At 34.1% G+C, this 21,792-nt stretch overlaps 1 protein-coding gene and 1 pseudogene across 1 annotated transcript; both read right to left on the reverse strand.

Moving 5' to 3' along the window:
- Positions 1-6,826: 6,826 nt before the first annotated feature.
- LOC126080712 (olfactory receptor 4A5-like) lies at positions 6,827-7,810 on the reverse strand. Its single transcript, XM_049891891.1, has one exon. The coding sequence runs from the start codon at positions 7,808-7,810 to the stop codon at positions 6,827-6,829; it is 984 nt and encodes a 327-aa protein (XP_049747848.1).
- Positions 7,811-19,489: 11,679 nt separating this feature from the next.
- Positions 19,490-20,481, reverse strand: LOC126080388 (olfactory receptor 4A5-like; annotated as a pseudogene).
- Positions 20,482-21,792: the final 1,311 nt, after the last annotated feature.

Below are 21,792 nucleotides of genomic sequence, written 5' to 3' on the forward strand. Positions count from 1 at the left end.
GAAAAAAAGATCCATTCACATATACCTTTATCAATGAATTCTACTCAACATTTCAGCAAAAAATCCTTTTGGGACAAAAGAAAATTAAAATACTTTCAAACTCATTTTCTAAACACAGCATAACTCAAGCAAAGATAAAAAAGGAGTTACAAAATTTTGTAAAATTCATCAAAATACCCTCAAAATCTCTCAAGTATTATTTACCAATTCAAATACAGCCATATATTTTAAAAATCTAACATGACAAACTAGGTTTTATTTTAAGAATAAAACCTGGCCTTAATATCTGAAATAAATTGATGTTATTCCACTGACTACAGGAAGCACCGTAGTCTTTCGCTTTCCAGTCTTTTGAAAAGTAGTGTCTATTTTGATAATCTTGCATTCCCTCCCATTGTATGTTGTGTGTGTGAAAGAGAGAACATGACTCCAGTTCATATATCTTTAAATACAGAGAAACAATAATTTAGGAGCTGTACGAAATGAACTGTACCCAAGGAGTCTCACCCATACCTGATATGGATTTAGAAATTGAGGTCCTGAACTTCAAGCTGAGGCAATGATGAGATAAGATGTTGGTGAAGAGGATGAGTGTACCTTGCCTGTGTATGATGGTTATTGTGACCTTAGGCAAACAGGTACAAATTGTATTTCTAAAGGCGGACACAATTCTTCTATCTTATGCTTTTCTACATGTTACGTTAAAACCACCCAAAGATATGGTGTCAGTTTCTTCACCCTTATCAACCTGGACAAATATATGGTTGCCTTGGTCTCTAGAATATGACAGAATGTTGAGCCATTTGTGAGGATAGCCCTTAACTAGCCTGGCAGCTTCTACCTGCTCCCTCTGAGAGGCATGAGTATTCATTTTAGAAGTCTAATAAGCTCGCTGGAGAAATCTTCTCTACATAGGTCTACATGGACTACAGAACAAATGTAATTAACAGTCTGTTACACTGTTGCACAATTATACAAACAGTTGAACAAAATTGATCACAGAGTCAAGAAATAGAACCATACATATATACACGTGAATTTTCAACAAAGTTTCATTAAATTCAATAGGGAAGAGAAAGAGTTTTAAGGGATGGGTATTCGAACAACTGGATACCCATATTAAAAAATGAATTGTGTGAATGCAGCCTACAGTACATCCTAGACAGATGCACTTGCCATCTCTCTGCAGCAAAGACCCAAAAAACTAAGTAAAAGAGGTACAAACATCAATCCTGGAACTTTAAGCATCAAATGAAGGGATGAGGAATTACGTCAAATACTGAATGAAAGAAGATATTGACAGAAAGCAGAGAACTAGGAGAGACATGAAGTAGAGGTCCCTGTCAACTATTATGAAACAGCCAACAATGACCCCAGACAGGGAAGATGGGAATCAACTTCAAAGTGCTCACAACACGATACAGAACACTTCATAACCAGAAAAACAAGCTTTTTCACACCTCGCCCTTCAGTACATATGCCACTTCCTCCCCTTTATCTGGACCCCCTCGCTGCTGCCAAGGCTAGAGCATCCCCAACACTCAGGCATACCTCCACCCCAGACTCCCATTTCACATGCCTTTCCACCACTCGACCAACAGCTGAATGGTGGGAAATGAACCTGTACCACCACCCATCTGACACCCTGTTCCATATGGTGAGGGGCTGTGAATGCTCCCACACCTCTGGACCAACATCAGAAAGCAAATATCACCCACCCAAGCCACCTCCACCCACCTCACCAAATCAGTGTAGAAAGAAGTGGCCTTACCCTGACTGCTGCTGCTCTGCCCACCGGACAAGGTGGTGAGAACTATTGTGTCCACAACAAGCAAGCAACAAGCAAGCCCAGCCTACCCACCCTGACATCAAAAGAAAAGAGAAAAATAGGATGAAACAAATATACAATCAATAAACAAAGAAAATAAGACCTTAATGTCTTAGAAACAGCAGAACAAGTTGGTTCCAGAAAGTGACCAAAATAAAGAATCAGATAAACTTCTGGTAGAAGGAAAGGCAGTGGAACTACCTGATAATAAAAAATACTAATATTTAGAGCTCTCCAAGACATTAGGAAAGAGATAAAGACACATAGGAAAAAAAAAAAAAAAAAAACACACAAGGAAAAAAATACACAAAATTATGAAAAAAATAAAGATGAAACCAACAAAAACAAAGGCAAAAAAAAAAAAAAAGGAACACAGACAAAAATATAGAAGAATTCAGGAAAACAATACAAGAACAAATCTACGCAATAAATAAAGAATTAGAAATCATGCAAAAAATGCAACTGGAAACCAGAAAGATAACAAAATTTCAGAAATAGACAACTCAATAGAGGCTTTAGAAGCAAAATTGAAACAATGGAAGACAGAATCAGTGATATTGAAGGAAAATATATGGACATCACTTTGAGGAAAAATTAGAGAAGACAATTAACAAAACTTCAGAATTATGTGGGATACAATTGAGAGCAAAATTTGCACATGATTGGAGTTCCAGAGGAGGGGAAGAAAGTGGAAAAAACAGAGAAGATTGCTGAAGATGTGCTGACAGAAACCTTCCAAAATAGCATGAAAGAAGAAAAACTGACCATCCAGTAAGTTCAAAAACCGCGTATAGAATGGACTCCAAAAGAAGTTACCAAGATATATCATAATTACACTTTCCAAAACCAAAGAAAAAGAAAGAAAACTGAGAGCAGCTCTAGAAAAACAAAAAGTCACTTACAAAGAGGAAAAATAAAATTAAACTCTGATTACTCAGCAAAAACAATGCAGGCAAGAAGGTAATGGGATGACATATAAAAAACCTCAAATTAATAAAATTGCCAACCAAGAGTAATATATCCTGCAAAACTCTCCAATAAAATAGCAAAATTAGCACTTATCCAGATAAACACAAATGAAGGGAATTCTAAAACCAAACCAAACTTACAGGAAATATAAAGGGAGACCTTCTGTTATAGAGCTAACATCAGACAACAACCCCAGTCTAGGACAAAAGTAAGCATCAGCCGGATACCAACCTAGGCAAAGAACTCTCAATAATAAAAACAAGCTAAAGACTCGAAAAGGAAAACAGAAACATCAATCAATAAATGATAGCAACGTCAAAACAATAAAAAGGAGAATAAATGGGTAGGTGTAGAACTTTCAGATGGAGAGGCAGTCAAGGCAATATCAAGTAATAAATGACTGATTCAAACGTAGGAAGGTAAGGGTAAATTTCAAGGAAACCATAAAGAAAGTTAACAAACCTAACCACCCCCCCCAAAACAACAACAAAAAAAAAAACACACAAAGACTCAGTAAACACAAAATTTATAGTAATGAAAGAGAAGAAAAGAAAAACCACAAACAAAAGGAACTCAGCATGGGAAAGTAAGAGACAAAAGTAAACATCAGCACCACAGAACAAAAGCACAGTGTGACAGCAATAAACTCATACTCATCTAACAATAATTACGCTGAATATAAACGGCTTAAATACACCCATAAAGAGACAGAGAGTGGCAGAATGATTTAAAAAAAAATAGTAGTTCGTCAATATGCTATCTACAAGAGACATATCATTAACAAAAAGACATAAAAATACTAAAAATTGAAAGACAAAAAAAAAAATCAAGCAAACAGTAACCAAAAGAGAGTAGGAGTAGAAATACTGCTCTCAGATAAAACAGACTTTGAGGTAAAATAGAACATAAAGACAAGGGAGGACAGTATATAATGATTAAAATGACAGTCATATATCTATACATTCAATGACAGGGTTCCAAAATACATAAAACAAACTCTAAGATCATGGAGAGGAGAAATACTCAGTTCCACAATAATAGCAGAAGATTTCAACACATCACTGTAAAAAGGACAGAACATCTAGAAAGAAATACAGCAAAAATGCAGAAGATATAAAGGCCATGATCACCCAACTCTACCTCATAGAATTATATAGAAGACTCCAGCAAACAACAGCAAAGTGTGCATTTTTTTCAATGCACATGAAACATTCTCCAGAATAGACCACATTTTAGGGACAAAACAACTCTCAATAAAATCAAAAACATTAAAATAATACAAAACGTTCTCTCTAATCACAACACAATAAAAGTAGAAATCAACATCAAAAGAACAAGGGAAAAAAAAATCAAATACATGAAACCTGAATAACATCTTACTTAAAAACCACTGGCTAATAGAAGAAATCAAAGAGGGAATCAAAAAAATTCCTGGAATCAAATGAGAATGTAAACATATCATATCAAAGGCCTTGAGAAACAGCAAAGGCAGTGTTCAGAGGTCAATTTATAGCAGTAAATGCACACATCAAAACAGAAGAAAATATCAAAAGAAAAATGTTACCTCTACAACTACAACAAATAGAGAATAGCCAAAAGAGGCCACAGTCAACAAAAGAAAGGAAGTAATAGAGATTAGAGCAGAAATAAATGAAATATCAGAAAAAAACTATATAAAGAATCAACAAAGACTAAAACTTCGTTCTTTGAAAAGACCAAACAATTCTGCAAAACATCGGACAAGCTGACGAAAGAAAAAAAAGGGGAGGAAAAAAAATAACCCAAATAAAATGAGAAGAGAGACATTACGACAAACCTATCTAAAATAAAAAAGATTGTAACAGAATACTACGAAAAATTGTACTCCAACAAATTCAAGAAACTAGAGGAAATAGTTAAATTTCTAGAAACACCCTACCTACCTAAATGAACAAAAACTGAGATAGAAAATCTGAAAAATGCATAACAAGAGAAGAGATAGAATGGGTTAAAAAAAAAAAAAAAAAAAGAACTGCCAACAAATAAAAGCCCTGGCCTGAATGGCTTCACTGGATAAGTTTACCAAATATTCGAGAAGAGCTCACACCAGCACTATTCAAACTATTTCAGAGCAAAGAAATGAAGGAAATCTCCTAAATTCATTCTATAAAGTCAGTAAAACCCTGGTACCAAAGCCAGGAAAAAACATAAATTAAAAAAATAAAAGTACAGACTAAATTTTATCTCTCATGGACATAAATACAAAAATGCACAGCAAAATTCTTGCCTATAGAATTCAGCATCGTATTAAAAAAGTAATACACCACTACCAAGTGGGATTCACACCAGGTGTATAAGGATGGTTCAACATTAGAAAATCAATCAACATAATCCATCATACAAAAAGAATGAAAGAAAATAATCACATGATAAAACAATTGACATTTGATAAAGCCCAACACTTATTCCTGATTAAAAAAAAAAACCCTCAATAAAATAGGAATAGTAGAGAAATTTAAGGAACATTTATACAAAACCAAAAGCCAGCATCATTCTCAATGGATAGAGGTTGAAAACATTCCCCCTGAGAACAGGAACAAGACATGGAGGCCCTTTATCACCACTCCTATTTAACTTAGTGCTGGAAGTCCTAGCTGGAGCAATAAGGCAAGAAAAATAAATAATCGCATCCAAATTTAAAAAGAATTGTTAAAACTATCCGTATACACAGGTCCTACACACAGACAACACCAAATATTCCATAATGAAACTACTGGAATAAGAAAATCTAAACAATATTCTTTAAGGATATATACATACATAAATTATTTTTAACTATGGTTAAAAATTAGGATTGGGATTAATTCTGAGAAGAGGTGGAGAAATGGCAGCAGAGAAGTGCAATCACGTAGTTTCAATGATATTGGTAATATTCTAGGTAAGAGGCTACAAGATTTATAAATAATTGCATATGTAGCTGGATATACATGAAAAATTACACACTAAGATTTAAAAAATAAGAAATGTTCTAAAATCTTTCTTTTAGTGAGAAAAGTAAACTCTTGTTAAGCACAGATAATGTTCCATATTACACTGAGAAAATTCTTTCTGCTTTCTGGTTTCTGCTGTTTCTGGATGGGCTGTAGACTAAGAAAAACTTATTATTATTATTTTTTTACATAATATTGAAAAAATAAAATTTTGTTTTTATCAAAACAAATCACTACTAAGTGCTACATAAAAAAGCATTTAAGTTTAATACAACTTTTAGGGAACACGCTGCTTATGAAAAATAACACATTTCTTTCTACATCTTCAATTTCATGGAGATAAAATCAGAAGCTCTATTTAATCTTTTAAGAACCACAAAAAATGCACATAACAACTACTGAGGAAAATATAAATATGTTTATAACTTAGATTAATGTCATTTTCAACTCCAAAGGGAAAGAGTACTATCTTTCCTCTAATCGAGAACTAGATTGGGTTTTCTTCATCAACCACATCCCATCTATCAAAATTGCTCACTGATGGTGTCTCAAACCAAACACAATATCACGTCCAACTAAAATATGCAGAATTGTAAATACATAGAAATTGCCCAGAGGAACAGAAGTAATCTTAAACACAAAACGGATAGTGGAGCTAAAAAAAAACTGTTGTGCTAATAGAATAGTGAACAGTAAAATTTTAACACCACACTCTTGGCCTCAAAAATTTGTTCTAAGTGTTGGCCAAACTGTTTTTTCATTATTTTGGATGATAGAAAATTTTTGTAAGTAACTTGTTTTTTTCTCTTTTTAAAAGGAAAAAAAATAATTTTTTCTAAGTCCTATTTCAGTATATACTGAGAAAAATAAAATTAAATGTGAGCTTATTTTTATTTATAACAGGAAAAATACAGCTTCTATCCAGCCTCCAGAATGTCTCGATTACTTTCATTCTAATGTCAAAGGATAATTTATTCTACATTTTGGATGCCTTTACATCAGTAAAGAGAAGTATTCCTAGAGAATCCATTGAATTGACTTAATCATTCAATGTAATAATTCATTGCCTATTACTTGCTTTAGAATTACCAATATTTACAGTGTGGATGCAAATTCTTATTCTACATGTGGTTAACTTTCTCCTCCAGATTTTTTCCATAGCATTTTTCATCTCAGAATTTCTCAGAGTGTATATCAGAGGATTCAAAATGGGAGTGATAACTGTATAAACCACAGTCATAAATTTGTCAGTTGGAAAGTTGGAAACAGGTCTAACATACATGAAAATACAGGGAACAAAAAAGAGGGCAACCACTGTAATGTGGGAGCTGCAGGTAGACAGGGCTTTGTGCCTCCCCTCCTGACTGTGAGTCTTCAGGGATCTTAGGATGACCCCATAGGAGATTAGTAGAAGGATAAAAATCACCATACAGATGGCTCCACCATTGGCAACAACAGTGAACCCTATAAAATAGGTGTCAGAGCAAGCAAGTTCCAATAATGGGTACATGTCACACATGAATTGATCAATGACACTGTTGCCACAGAAGGGGAGGCTGTACACAAAGAGAAGTTGAACCACAGAGTGCAAAAAATCTCCAACCCAGGCCATCACTAACAACAGAATGCAAACCTGTTGATTCATGATGGTTAAATAATGCAGTGGCTTACAGATGGCCACATAGCGATCATAGGCCATTGCCACCAGAAGAAAGATCTCAGCACCACCAAGTAAGTGCTCTATAAAGAGCTGGCCCATGCAAACTGAGAAGGAAGTAGTCTTTTTATCACAGAGTAAGTCTACAATCATTTTGGGAGAAATGACAGTGGAATAAACAGCATCAATGAATGACAGGTAGGAAAGGAAGAAGTACATGGGGGAGTCCAGGGAGGGGCTGACAACAACAGTCATGACAATGATCAGGTTGTCCACCATTGTCACAATATAGATGAGCAAAAACATGACAGTTAACACTCTTTGGCCCTCAGGATCCTGTGTGAATCCCAGGAGGACAAATTCCATTACATTGTTACTGTGTCCCATTTACTCTTCTATAAGACCTACTTCAGAGATGAGAGCTCAGGAGAACAAGACCTGTAAAGAAATCATGAACATCAGTGTGAATATGTCCATTAGGTCTTGGAGTTCTTCTTCTCTATTAATCTTGTGCAGTGGCTTATTCATAATAAACATTTAGAAATATCTACTGAGTTTCTCTTCCAAAGATCCCAGTATGTCTTCCCTTAACAATTCTACTTCTATTCATGTGCCCATGAATAACAGGTTCTATCTCTAAATCTTAGTGGATTTTCTACAGAGAAGACCAGTCAGGGGCTCAACAGTCTTTCATTCATTTAATACTCCTTTTTTAAAACATGACAGTGCTTGGCACAGAGGTCAGCAATGACCAAGAGGGAAAGGATTTCTGCTCTCAAGAAACATTCTCTGGTGGCGAAGATAAACTCTAAACAAATAAATTGACATAAAACCAGTGCTTACAGTTGGTAATATTTGTGGTGAGTCCCTTTACAATATGATCTATATAGCAGCAAAAATAACCCCTCTTCAGGAATATCTCACTAAATATTATGATATTCCACTATTAGAAGTTTGGTCCTTCCTGCCTCCAATGGCTTTCAATCTTTATGAATCTCTCATTAAATTTGAAGAGCCTGGACTTTGAAATGCATCAGATAACTACAAAATTATTTAGTATATTATTCCCTGTAGCAGTTATTTGGACATAGATTTTCTGTCTCTTCTTAAGAACTCATAATGCCTTCCATTTTCTGTTTGCTTATCCCACAACTGCTAACATACTTCTATACTCTACTGACATACAGTCAGTACTTTGAGTTGGTAGTATTTGTGGTGAGTACTCTTACAATATGATCTATATTTTCAGCAAACATTTTTGAACTGAAGTTAACTGACACATAAGAATTAACAACTAGTACCAAATTTTTTTTTTTTTTTTTACCTTAGCAGCCAGCATTTTTCAAATCCATTGCAGGTGTGCTGGGTAGCCATGGGGGAGAAAATAGACACTGTAAAGAGAGATGGAGGACAACGGAAAAGGGATTTATAGATAATACTTAGGCACTGAGAGAGGTCAGAATTAGAACTTCGATATCCAGACTTCGAAAAGGAACATACTCAAAGGAAAAATCGAAACTCAGTGTAAGAAGGTATTAGTTTCAGTTATTTTCTTTATTTAGCCACAAATCCGTCTCAATTTACTCACTGGAAAATAAAGGATTAAACTAGATGATCTTAGAATCCTTTCTAATCCACATGCCTATGACACTATCAGTGAAACCCCATCTTATTTTATTCTGCTGGATATTTCTATTTATATATTTGTAATTAAACAACAATCTTGAAGCTCATCAATGATACTTTGAAAAATGCTAGTCAGTGTTGGAATTGGATCACTCAAGTGACCAAATAATGGTTAGCTTTCTCCCTCAGTGTGCACCTGTTTAAGGCCCAGGACACCCCTGGAAAGAGCGCACAGCACAGTGACGAATAATGCGTACTATGGGGCAACACTGTCTGTGTTTGAATTCCACCTTCACCGCTTACTGTCTCTGTGACCTTGTGCAACTTCATAAACCTCTTTGAGCCTCAGTTTCATAATTTGTAAAATGGGGAAATCAATCGTATGTATCTCTGAAGTTAGTGTGTGTGTTTTTACATGCAAAGTACCTAAAGCACTGCCTGGATCCTGATAAAGAATCAATAAATGATAGCTTTTTATTATTGTCCTTGAATGTTTCTCTATGGACATTGATCAGAACAAATCATCTGGATCTTTTTCACATTAGGAATAAGTATTTTACTTATAAAAAGAATATTATATATTTATAATTCACAGACACACATTTTTGGACATAGGATAAAACCGTACATTATAAGAATTATCTATTTTGTTGAATGTGTGTCTTAATATCTACCTCTAATGGTGAGTATACTGATGAAAGTTAAGCAGAAAAAAAGGAAAAACTTGTACCCATGCATCAGATGGAGACCTAAAAAGTAGAAAATGAAAGAAAAGAAGAATCAAATCAGGAAGCAGAGAAATTATATTTAAGAAATTAATATACACAGGTAATGGGGATATTAATGTGTTAAGTGGGGATAGCTTTCTTAAGAAATCTTCAGAAAGATTTCTTCTCATGAAAGAGTGCTGGAAGGCCAACAGCTGAGGCTTCCTGAACTTACTCAGGAGGCTTCTTGGGAAGCCATTACAATTAAACACAAAGCCCATCCTACAAAATAAAGAATAAAAAGGGAAAGGAAGGGGATAACAGAGATGAGAGTGAAACAAAAAAAAAAAAAGAAGAAGAAGAAGAACAAGAGTGGAGGAAAGGAGAGAAGGAAAGAGAAAGGAAGTGAAGGAAAAGGGGAAAAAGAAAAGAAAATGCAAAATAAAAAAAAAAAAAGAACATTGATCCCTCAGAGGCCCTAGCACTTACGGTTAAAGACAAACTCAAACGAGAGGATAGTACATATATAGATACAAACACAATCTTTAGGATTATTCTTTCTTGCAGAAAATTGCTGAATTACTAAACCTCAAATGTAGACAAGCTGATTTCATTGATATTGATTTGGTTGAGGGGAAAGAACATGTGCAGTGGAATTTTGAGCTATCTTTTAGGAACCAGCTCTAATGAGTCTTCTATATGTCTGGGTGGTTCAGGAGTTCTTTCATTTTTGAAGCTGTAGATTAATAAAGGCACAGCTGTTGAAGAATATAATGGTTAAAGATAGTTTATATCTAATTTTTCTTTAACTACCTATTTTCTTCAAGGTCTAGTGCTTTTAATTTTATTAATGTCAATGCCGGATTTCACCAAAATAAATATTCTATTGGCCAGCTAAATTATTTCCATGTAAAACAATCAGTATGTGAAGTATCCACTATAGTTTCAGTCCTCAAAGATTTGATGCTATAAAAACTAAAATAATTACCACGGTCTCGATGTAAACCACTAAGCTTACACCTTTCTAGAAAAAAAAAATCATTTAACTTATTTTTATAAGGACATGGCTTTTTACAAATAGAAATTAAAATGTCATAGTAACAAAAATAACCTCTATAGTACATTACAATTACAGTTTTATAAGTCTCTCTAAGTGGCAGTAGGCAAGGTACTTCCTGATCACCAGTTTCTTTTTGTATAATTAAAAAAAGTGTGTATATATATATATATATATAGGAATTTGTACATATGGTTGTCATAATTTTGTATATATACAAAAAGGTATACATATGTATAAATGTATATATATATATATATATATATGGTTGTTACCATAATTTTAAAATATTCCCACTTAAAAGCACATATCAAATTTCCAGACATAACGTTTTTTTTACACCCTGACACTTGATGTAATACATAGTTTTAAATTTTCTTGTTCAAATATGGAGCCTCAGTGCTGCAGCGGTTAAGAGCATGGCTGTTAATCAAAGGTCGGCAGTTTGAATCTACCAGCTCATCCCTTGAAACTCTATGGGGCAGTTCTACTCTGTCTTTTAAGGTCACTTGACAGCAAAGGGTTTGGTTTTTTTGATTTAGCTCAAATATTTCTAAAATAACTATAAATATTTATTAATATATCACATATCCTACGAACCAAGATTACAAATCTATTGACTTATTCTAATGCATAACTTGCTTCATTTGTTATCTGGCAAATGGACAGTAAACATCTATCAGGATAAAATACTTAAGTGAAATAGACTGTGTATGTTCTGGCTAATTTCTGTGTTTCTCTTGCTTAATTTTACAAATTCACAATTAATCTAGTGAAATATATTTAAGAAATTAACTCTATTTCAATATATCATGGAAATTTTCAATGAGTGTCCTCCGTCAGATGTTTCAAAAACTCACCTCTTGGTTCTTGTCCTTGGTCCTGAAAATCAGGGGTTCTTTCCTTTAGAGTAACTGTAGATACCTCATGTATTTATCTAAAATCACAGAACACATGGCAATGCACACTGCTCAGTGGATCTAGAAATAGTTCCAAGTGGTTACACTTTTCATACTTCCACACAAGCTGCCCATCATATCATTTTTTTTTTTTTTCAGAAAACTGTAGAACTGTATATGTAGATGCCTGGAACACAAAGACACTTAAAAGTAATAGTAAACAGTTGAACGTTCTCACCTGTTAGAAAATGTGCTGGAAGAACAATGAGGATGCTATGTTTGCATGACTATGTAAAAACTGGGCAAATTAATGGAAGTTAACCTGGCCAAGCCTGTTATTTAGTGACACAAACAAAGTAAAAATCACTGAAATTAGTTATTTGAAATTTTCTTTGTTTAATCTATTATGATGAAGCAAACAAAAGTTTTTGACTGAGGATTTAGTGTCATACTTATGTCTCCCTCCTCATTAATTCTGTACCTAACAAGGCAATGGCTGGGATTTAACTTCCCGGAAAAGCCAATGACAGAGCTTCTCACAGATAGGAACAGAACTTTTCAGCAATTCAGTCATTCAAAAAGCATATCCAAAGACCATTTCTTTCCTCACTAGAAGAATGCCCCTACATCTCCCCAACTTCAGTCCAGAAAATCATGACTTCCCATAAATTCCAGCAAGCAATGACAGATATGTATCAACAGAAAATATAACATGAAACCATCTACAGGACTAGATGCTAATTACAGAGAGTCCCCATCCTAGACAGGAATTTGAGTTTTCAGAAATCTCTTGGGTCATTCTATCAGGAAATAATTCTTCCATTTATATGTGCAGACATAGTGTGTGGCTTTTTATATCAATACTGTTTTAAATGAAAGATAATGCAAGTTCACTATAAATCATTTTGTTAGAATATTTGGAACAAATTCAAATGAAGTTACCTCTCCTGGACACTTTTCTTCCCTAGACAATCCTTAGAGGAAAAAGGCTTGAGTCTTGCCAAGAAAAAGTAGTGGAAAGCCAAGTAATGTGAAATGTCTGTAATGTGAAGAGAAAATTCTAAAATAAAGTGAATAATAAATTATGAGTTTTATATTAGTAAATCTTTAGGTAAGGCAGATAATGTTTATTCCAAAATGAATGGAGAGCAAGCAGCAGATTCTCTTGCCTAACCATATTCCTAGCAGAAGAAGGCCTTACTCTGACTGTTAGAGCCTCTATACCCAATAAACCCTATGGCTCAGAGGCAGAGAACATTGGGACTAAGTAAGTCACTGAAATTTACCTTCCAATTTTTGAAAAGGCAGATAATCACAGTTCTGCCCTTCTGGATTAGAGCAGATGTTGTTGATCTAAGCCTGAATCTAGGTCAGCTGGAACCATAACGATTTATTTCTCAAACACAGTCAGCAGTTGTTTTCATGAATAGTCACAACATGATCCAAGAGGATGTATCTTAACTTAATCACTTCATTCTCAGTTGTACCAAGACTCAACTTGACTAGGACTTAAAACAGGTACCTTAACTTTGAGTGAGCTAAATTTTATTTGCGTGCATGGCTCTATTGCAGAAATTGATATACTTTATCAATTAACCCTGAAGCTTGCCATAACCTCGAAGTTTATAGTTACTATGACCAATTAATAAGTACATTTATAGTTCAAAAAGTTTTTAGTTGAATTTTCTGTCATTTGCATCTAAAAGCAACCTAACTGAAATACCCCGATCTTAAAGGTGTATATGAATTTAGGTTAGTTTATGTGTATGAGTGTGTTTTTTAAGGAGTATCACTTGATTTTAATTTTTACATCATTGCCTGTCTTATTATCAACAATAGTTCATTAATCTTTCAAAATTTAAATGTATTTTCCATATTTTTCCACTTCCAAATGAACTTTTAGAATTAGAGAAATGCTAGGCATAGTTATATGCAGAAAAAAGTGAACTATATATTTACATTTTTCCCCAAGGATTGACTTAGCATACTGTCACATTTTTGTGAGATAAAATCTACACACAGTCCTATTCAAAGTTAATTCATTACATTCTTCCGACAATCCATGCTATATTAAATATCCTTTGCTAACGCCACAACTCGGATGTACTAATTCTCCTTTTGTTTTCTTTTTTCTTAGTACAGCTTTTGCATTAGAAAGCCATAATCCCAGTGCTCAGATAACTTTGGAAATGTCTGTTATGTGAATATTTGCACATGGAGACTCTGGCAGAAGCCTAATACTGCCACCCAGTGATGAATGCTAGGAGGCGGGATTAGTACGTTCCCTGATACACTGGTAACATGCATCCTATTTGAAAGACAGCTAGTGTAAGGTCATTGGGTTTCATAGTGACACAAGCAAATGCACCATGAGTGCCCTTATGTCATGCTTGATGTCAGAGGGTCATTCACTTAAAAATTAAGCAGCATAACAAAAGTCCTTAATAAAAACAAAATTGTACATACAGATATATGGCCAGGAATGAAGCTAGGGGGAAGTATATCATATTCATAAGTATAATTTACAGAACAAATGAAACCTCTGTCAAGATTTCCATTTCTGTTGTTGAGTGATATGAATGCAATGCTCACTTCCTGAAAGAAAAAAATTTTTTTGCTTTCAAAAGAAAGTTCTTAAATAGAAGGGTGTAGCGTAGTAGTCAAAGAGCTCAGCTTCTTACCCCAAAATTCAGAATTTTGAATCTACTAACTGCTCCTTGGACACACAATGGGGCAGTTCTGCTCTGTCCTATAGAGTGGATATGAATCAGAATAGACTCAATGGTAATGGATTTGGTTTCTTTTGGGGGGAGGACCAGGTATAAATAACATGAAAAATATTTGATTACTGAGATAGTGTGTGTTAGTGGCAGAGAAATAAACCAAAAAAATAAAAAAGTGGAAGAAAAGATTGATTATTTTAAAGATGTATAAAATGACATGTTAACAGAAAAAAATTAAATTTGTACTTAAAATAATTAAACAGCTAGCCTGGCAGAATATTTTACCAATTTGGAGAAAATAGGTTTAGATATTCTCTCACCACAAATAAAAATAAATTCTAGATGGGTTGAAAACAGAATTATTTGAAAAGTTATTTATAATACAATACCAAATATAAAGATTAAAATGTATAAAGTCTGTGAAAGAAAACAGAATTCTCTGAGTAAATAAAGAAGTCAAAAAGTAAAAGAATTTTTAAATATAACATCTGTATATAAAAACACTCATAATTACAATATGAAAAACATGCTAAGGTAAACTTGTAGCAAACATCAAAGAAAACTGGTACATATATGTAATATATAAAAAAGTTCGTCAAAATTGGTCAGTAAAAATTCTGATTCCAATAGATCGAGAATTCAAAAAAAATTTTTTTTAATTTCTGGTGTGAATTCTATATCCCACACATTGCACAAGAAAGAGAGAGCACAAAAATAATTAAACTTCCTACCTTCAGGTTACTTATAAATTAGCTATATTGAAGGCAAACATATGTACACCATCTTCTCCGAGGAAAAATTAGAGAAGACAATGAAGAAAAATTAAGAATTATGTGGGACACAATCAAGAGCAAAAATTTGCATGTGATTGGAGTTTCAGAACAGGGAGAGAAAGTGGAAAACACAGAGAAGGTTGTTGAAGATTTACTGACAGAAAACTTCCGAAATACCATGAAAAGAATATCAAGAAAACCTGACCATCTAATAAGCTCAAATAGCCCCATACATGATGAACTGCAAAAGAATGTCACAACAATACATCATAATCACACTTGCCAAAACCAAAGACAAAGAAAGAATCCTGAGAGCAGATCTAGAAAAACAAAAAGTCACTTATAAAAGGGAAAAATAAAATTAAACTCTGATTACTTGGCAAAAATGATGAAGGTAAGAAGGTGATGGGATGACATATATAAAACCTTGAATTGATAAAAATGCAAACAAAGAATAATATATCGTGCAAGACTCTCCAAAACAATTGCAAAATTAGTACATATCCAGATAAACAGAAATTGAGATAATTCTGAAAAACCAAACCAAACTTACAGGAAATATTAAAGGCAGACCTTATGTTAGAGAACCGGCAAGGAGGATAAATGGGGTAAACATAGAATTTTCAGATGGAGAGGAAGTCAAGGCAAATATCAAGTAATAAACAACTGATTCAGACTTAGGAAGATAGGGGTAAATTTCAAGAAAACCACAAAGAAAGTTAACAAACCTAACCATCCAAATAAGAAAAAGAAGAAACACACAAAAATTCAGTAAACACAAAACCTACACAAACGAAAGAAAAGAAAATCCATAAACAAAAGGAACTCAGCACAGGAAAGTAAGAGCAACAAAGAAAACATCAGCACCACAAAAGAAAAGAACAATATGAAGGCAATAAATGCATACATGTCTATCAATAGTCACACTGAATGTTAATGGCTTAAATGTACCCATAAAGAGACAGAGAGTGTCAGAATGGATTTAAAAAAATGATTCATCAATATGCTGTCTACAAGAGACACAAAGACAAACATAATAAAAATTAAAAGAAAGAAAAACTATATCAAGCAAGCAGTAACCAAAAAAGAGTAGGTGTAGCAATATTACTCTCAGGTAAATAAGACTTTAAGGTAAAATCGATCATCTAGACAAGGGAGGACATTACATAATGACTGAGGTGACAATCAACCAAGAACACATAACCTTAATAAATATCTATGCACTCAATCACAGGGTTCCAAAATACATAAAAGGAATTCTAAGAGCAAGGAAAAAAGAAATGCTCAGTTCCACAATAATAGTAAAAAAAATAGTAGAAGACTTCAAAACATCACTAGGTAAAGGACAGAACATCTAGAAAGAAACTCAGCAAAAATACAGAACATCTAAAGGCCATGATCACCCAACCTGACCTCAGAGGTACATGTAGAACACTCCACCAAACAGCAGCAAAGTGTGCATTTTTTCAAAGCATATGAAACATTCTCTAGAATAGACCACATTTTAGCACAAAACAAGCCTCAATAAAATCCAAAACATCAAAATAATACAAAACATTCTCTCTAATCACACCACCATAAAAGTAGGAATCAACAATAAGAAGAGCAAGGGAAAAATCAAATACATGAAACCTGAATAACATCTTGCTTAAAAACCACTGGCTAATAGAAGAAATCAAGAGGGAATCAAAAAATTCCCAGAATCAAATGAGAATGTAAACGTATCCTATCGAAGCTTTTGCAACACAGCAAAGGCAGTGTTCAGAGGTCAACTTATAGCAATAAATGCACACTTCAAAATAGAAGGACAAATCAAAATGAAAATGTTAGCACTATGACTCAAACAAATAGAAAGACAATAGCAAAAAGAGGCCAGAGGCGAGAGAAGAAAGGAAGTAATAAGGATTGGAGCAGAAATAAATGAAATATCAGGGAAAAAAAAAAATAGAACCAACAAGACAAAAACTTCACTCCTTGAATAGATAAAAAAATTCGGCAAACCATTGGACAAGCTGACGAAAGAAAAACAGAAGAGGAAAACACCCAAATAAGATGAGACGAGAGACTTTGAAACAGAAATAACGAAAATAAATATCACACCAGCATACTATGAAAAATTGTACTGCAATAAATTTGAGAAAGGAGAGGAAGTGGACAAATTTCTAGAAACACACTACCTACCTAAACTAACAAAAACTGAGATAGAAAATCTGAAAAATGCATAACAAGAGAAGAGATTGAATGGGGTAAAAATAAAAAACTCCCAACAAAGAAAAGCCCTGGTCTGGACAGCTTCACTGGAGAATTCTACCGAACATTCAGAGAAGAGATCACACCAGTGCTATTCAAACTATTTCAGAGCATAGGAGTGCAGGAAATATCCCAAATTCATTCTATAAAGCCAGTATAACCCTGATACCAAAGCCAGGAAAACACACAAATTTAAAAAATAAAAATACAGACCAATATCTCTCATGAATACAAAAGCAAAAATGCACAGCAAAATTCTAACTAATAGATTTCAGCATCACATTAAAAAAGGAATACATCCCTAACACGTGAGAGTCATACCAGGTATGCAAGGTTGGTTCAACATTAGAAAATCAATCAACATAATCCATCATATAAATAGAACAAAAGAAAAAATCACATAACACAATAGACATTTGATAAAGCTCAACACTCATTCCTGATAAAAACTCTCAATAAAATAGGAAAAGTAGAGAAATTCCTCAACATAATAAAGGACATCTATGCAAAACCAAAAGCCAACATCATTCTCAGTGGAAAGAGGCTGAAAGCATTCCCCCTGAGAACATCAGGAAAACAAGGAGGCCCTTTATTGCCACTCCTATTTAACATTGTGCTGGAAGTCCTAGCTAGAGGAACAAGGCAAGAAAAAGAAATAACAGCTTCCAAATTGAAAAGGAGTTGGCAAAACTCTCCCCATTCTCAGATGATATAATCCTACACATAGACAATACCAAATAGTCCATAAGGAAACTACTGGAATAAGAAAATCTAAACAATATACATTAAGGATACACACATACATAATTAAACTATTTTTAATTGTGATTAAAAACTTAGCATTGAGATTACGTCTGAGAAGAGGTGGAGAAATGTCATCAGAGAAGAGCAATCAGGTAGTTTCAATGATATTGATAATATACTAGGTAAGAGGCCACAAGATTTATAAATAATTGCATATGTTGCTGGATATACATGAAAAATTATACACCAAAAATAAGAAAAGTTCTAAAACCTTTCTTTTAGTTAAAAAAGTAAAATCTCGTTAAGGGTAGATTATGGTTCCATATTACATTAAGAAAATTCTTTCTGTTTTCTGTTTTGGGGATGTGTCTGGATGGGCTGTAGACTGAGAAAAAACATTTTTTTTACAAGAAAATAAAAAAACAAAACTTTATTTTTACCATAACAAATCATTACTAAGTGTTTACATTAAAACATATTTAAATTTAATACAACTTTTAGAGAACATGCTGCTTATGTAAAATAACACATTTCTTTTCATAAATTCAATTTCATGGAGATAAAATCAGAACGTCTATGTAATCTTTTAAGAATTGCAAAAATGCACAATTGCTAATGAGGAAAACATTGTTTATAATTTAGATTAATGTTATTTTCAAACCCACGTGAGCATACTATCTGTCCTCTAATCAAGAGCTAGAATGAGTTTTCTTCATCAACCGCATCCTACCTACCAAAATTGCTCACCGATGGTGTCTCAAACCAAACACAATATCATGTCCCACTAAAATATGCAGAATTACAAATGCATAGGCATTGCCCAGAAGAAAAGTAATCTTAAACAAAAAGTACATAGTGGAGCTTAAAAAAAACTGTTCTGCTAATAGAATAATGAATAGTAAAATTTTAAAACCGTACTTTTGGCCTCAGAAATTTGTTCTAAGGATTGGCCTAATTGTTTTCTCATTAATTTGAATAATACAAAATTTTCCAAAATAGCTTGTTTTTTTCTCTTTTTAAAAGGAAAAAAAAAGAATTTCTTCTAAGTCTTGTTTCAGCATGTACTGAGAAAAATAAAATTACAATGTGAGCTTAGTTTTACTTTTATTTATAAAATAAAAAATACTAATGCCCTTCATCCAGCCTCCAGAATGTCTCTATTAGTTTAATTCTAACCTCAAAAAGTAATTTATTCTACATTTTGGATGTGTTTGCATCAATAAAGAGAAGTATTCCTCGAAAATCCACTGAATTGCCTTAATCGTTCATTGTGATCATTGTGATCATTTATCGCCTATTTTTTGCTTTAGAATTAGCAATGATATTTTCAGTGTGGACACAAATTCTTACTCTACCTGTGGTTAACTTTGTACTCCAGATTTTTTCCATAGCTTTTTTCATCTCAGAATTTCTCAGGGTATATATCAGAGGATTCAACATGGGAGTGATAACCGTATAAACCACAGTCATGGATTTGTCAATAGGAAAGTTGGAAACAGGTCTAACATATATGAAGATACATGGGACAAAAAAAAGGACAACCACTGTGATGTGGGAGCTGCAGGTAGACAAGGCTTTGTGCCTCCCCTCCTGACTGTGAGTCTTCAGGGATCTTAGGATGACCCAATAGGAGATTAGTAGACGGATAAAAATTACCATACAGATGGCTCCACCATTGGCAACAACAGTGAGCCTTATAAAATAGGTGTCAGAGCAAGCAAGTTCCAATAACGGGTACATGTCACACATGAAGTGATCAATGACATTGGGGCCACAGAAGGGCAGTCTGTGCACAAAGAGAAGTTGAATCACAGAGTGCAAAACTCCTCCAACCCAGGCCACCACCAGCAAGAGAATGCAAAACCGTAGATTCATGATGGTCAAGTAGTGCAGTGCAGTGGCTTACAGATGGCCACATAGCGGTCATAGGCCATTGCCACCAGAAGAAAGACCTCAGCACCACTAAATAAGTGTTCTATAAAGAGCTGGCCCATGCAAGCTGGAAAGGAAATAGTCTTTTTATCACAGAGTAAGTCTGGAATCATTTTGGGAGAAATGGCAGTGGAATAAACAGCATCCATGAGTGACAGATAGGCAAGGAAGAAGTACATGGGAGAGCCAAGGGATGGGCTGACAATAACAGTCATGACAATGAGCAGGTTGTCCACCATTGTCACAATGTAGATGAGCAGAAATATGACAAATAACACTTTTTGGCCTTCAGGGTCCTGAGTGAGTCGCAGGAGAACAAATTCTGTTACATTGTTACTGTATCCCATTTACTCTTCTGTAAGACCTACTTCAGAGATGAGAGCTCAGAAAAACAAGACCTGTAATGAAATCATGGACATCACTGTGAATATATGCATTAGGTCATGGAGCTCTTCTTCACTATTAATCTTGTACTGTGGCTTATTCACAATAAACATTTAGAAATATCTACTGAGTTTCTCTTTCAAAGATCCCAGTATGTCTTCCCTTAAGAATTCTACTTATTCTCAGATGACTGGATTGGGCCTATGATTACGAGGTTCTATCTCTAAATCTTAGTGGACCTTCTATAGAGAAGATCAGTCAGAGGTCTGACAGCCTTTCATTCATTTAATACTCCTTTTTTAAAATATGACAGTGCTTGGCACAGAGATCAGCAATGACAAAGAGGGAAAGGATTTCTGCTCTCAAGAAACATTCTCTAGTGATGAAGAGAAACTCTAAACAAATAAATTGACTTAGAATCAGTACTTAGAGTTGGTAGTATTTGTGGTGAGTCCCTTTACAATATGATCTATACAGCACCAAAAATAACCCCTTTTCAGGAATATCTCACTAAATATTATGATATTCCACTCTTAGAAGTTTGGTCCTTCCTGCCTCAAATGTTTTTCTGTCTTTATGAATCTCTCATTAAATTTGAAGGGGCTGGAATTTGAAATGTATCAGATAACTACAAAATTATTTAGTATATTATTCCCTGTACCAATTATTGGGCCATAGATTGAATGTCTCTTCTTAAGGATCCATAGTGTCTTCCATTTTCACTTTGGTTATCCCACAACTCCTAACACACTTCTATACCCTATTGACATACAGTCAGTATCTTGAGTTGATTGTATTTGTGGTGAGTACCCTTGCAATATACTCTATATTTTCAGCAAACATTTTTGAACTGAAGTTAACTGACATATAACAACTAACAACTAGTACATTAGCAGCCAGCATTTTTCAAATCCATTGCATGCGAGCTGGGTAGCCATGGGGGAGAAAATAGACGCTGTAAAGAGAGGTAGAGGACAACGGCAGAGGGTTTAATATATAATACTTCTTAGGCGCTGAGAGTGGTCAGAATTAGAACTTCAATATCCAGATTCTGAAAAGGAACATACTCAAAGGAAAAATTCAAACTCAGTGTAAGAAGGTATGAGTTTTAGTTATTTTCTATATTTTCTAGATTTAGTCTCAAATCTGTCTCAATTTACTCATTGAAAAATAAAGATTCAAACTAGATGATCTTAGAATCCTTTCTAATCCAACTGTCTATGATACTATCAGTGAAACCCCATCTTATTTTATTCTGCTGGATGCTTCTATTT

This window comes from Elephas maximus, chromosome 7, assembly GCF_024166365.1.
Source record: "Elephas maximus indicus isolate mEleMax1 chromosome 7, mEleMax1 primary haplotype, whole genome shotgun sequence".
Classification (NCBI taxonomy): Eukaryota; Metazoa; Chordata; class Mammalia; order Proboscidea; family Elephantidae; genus Elephas; species Elephas maximus.

Excerpts from the sequence above, each read along its gene's own strand:
- LOC126080712 (XM_049891891.1), bottom strand. The coding sequence starts at position 7,810 with ATGGGACACAGTAACAATGTAATGGAATTTGTCCTCCTGGGATTCACA.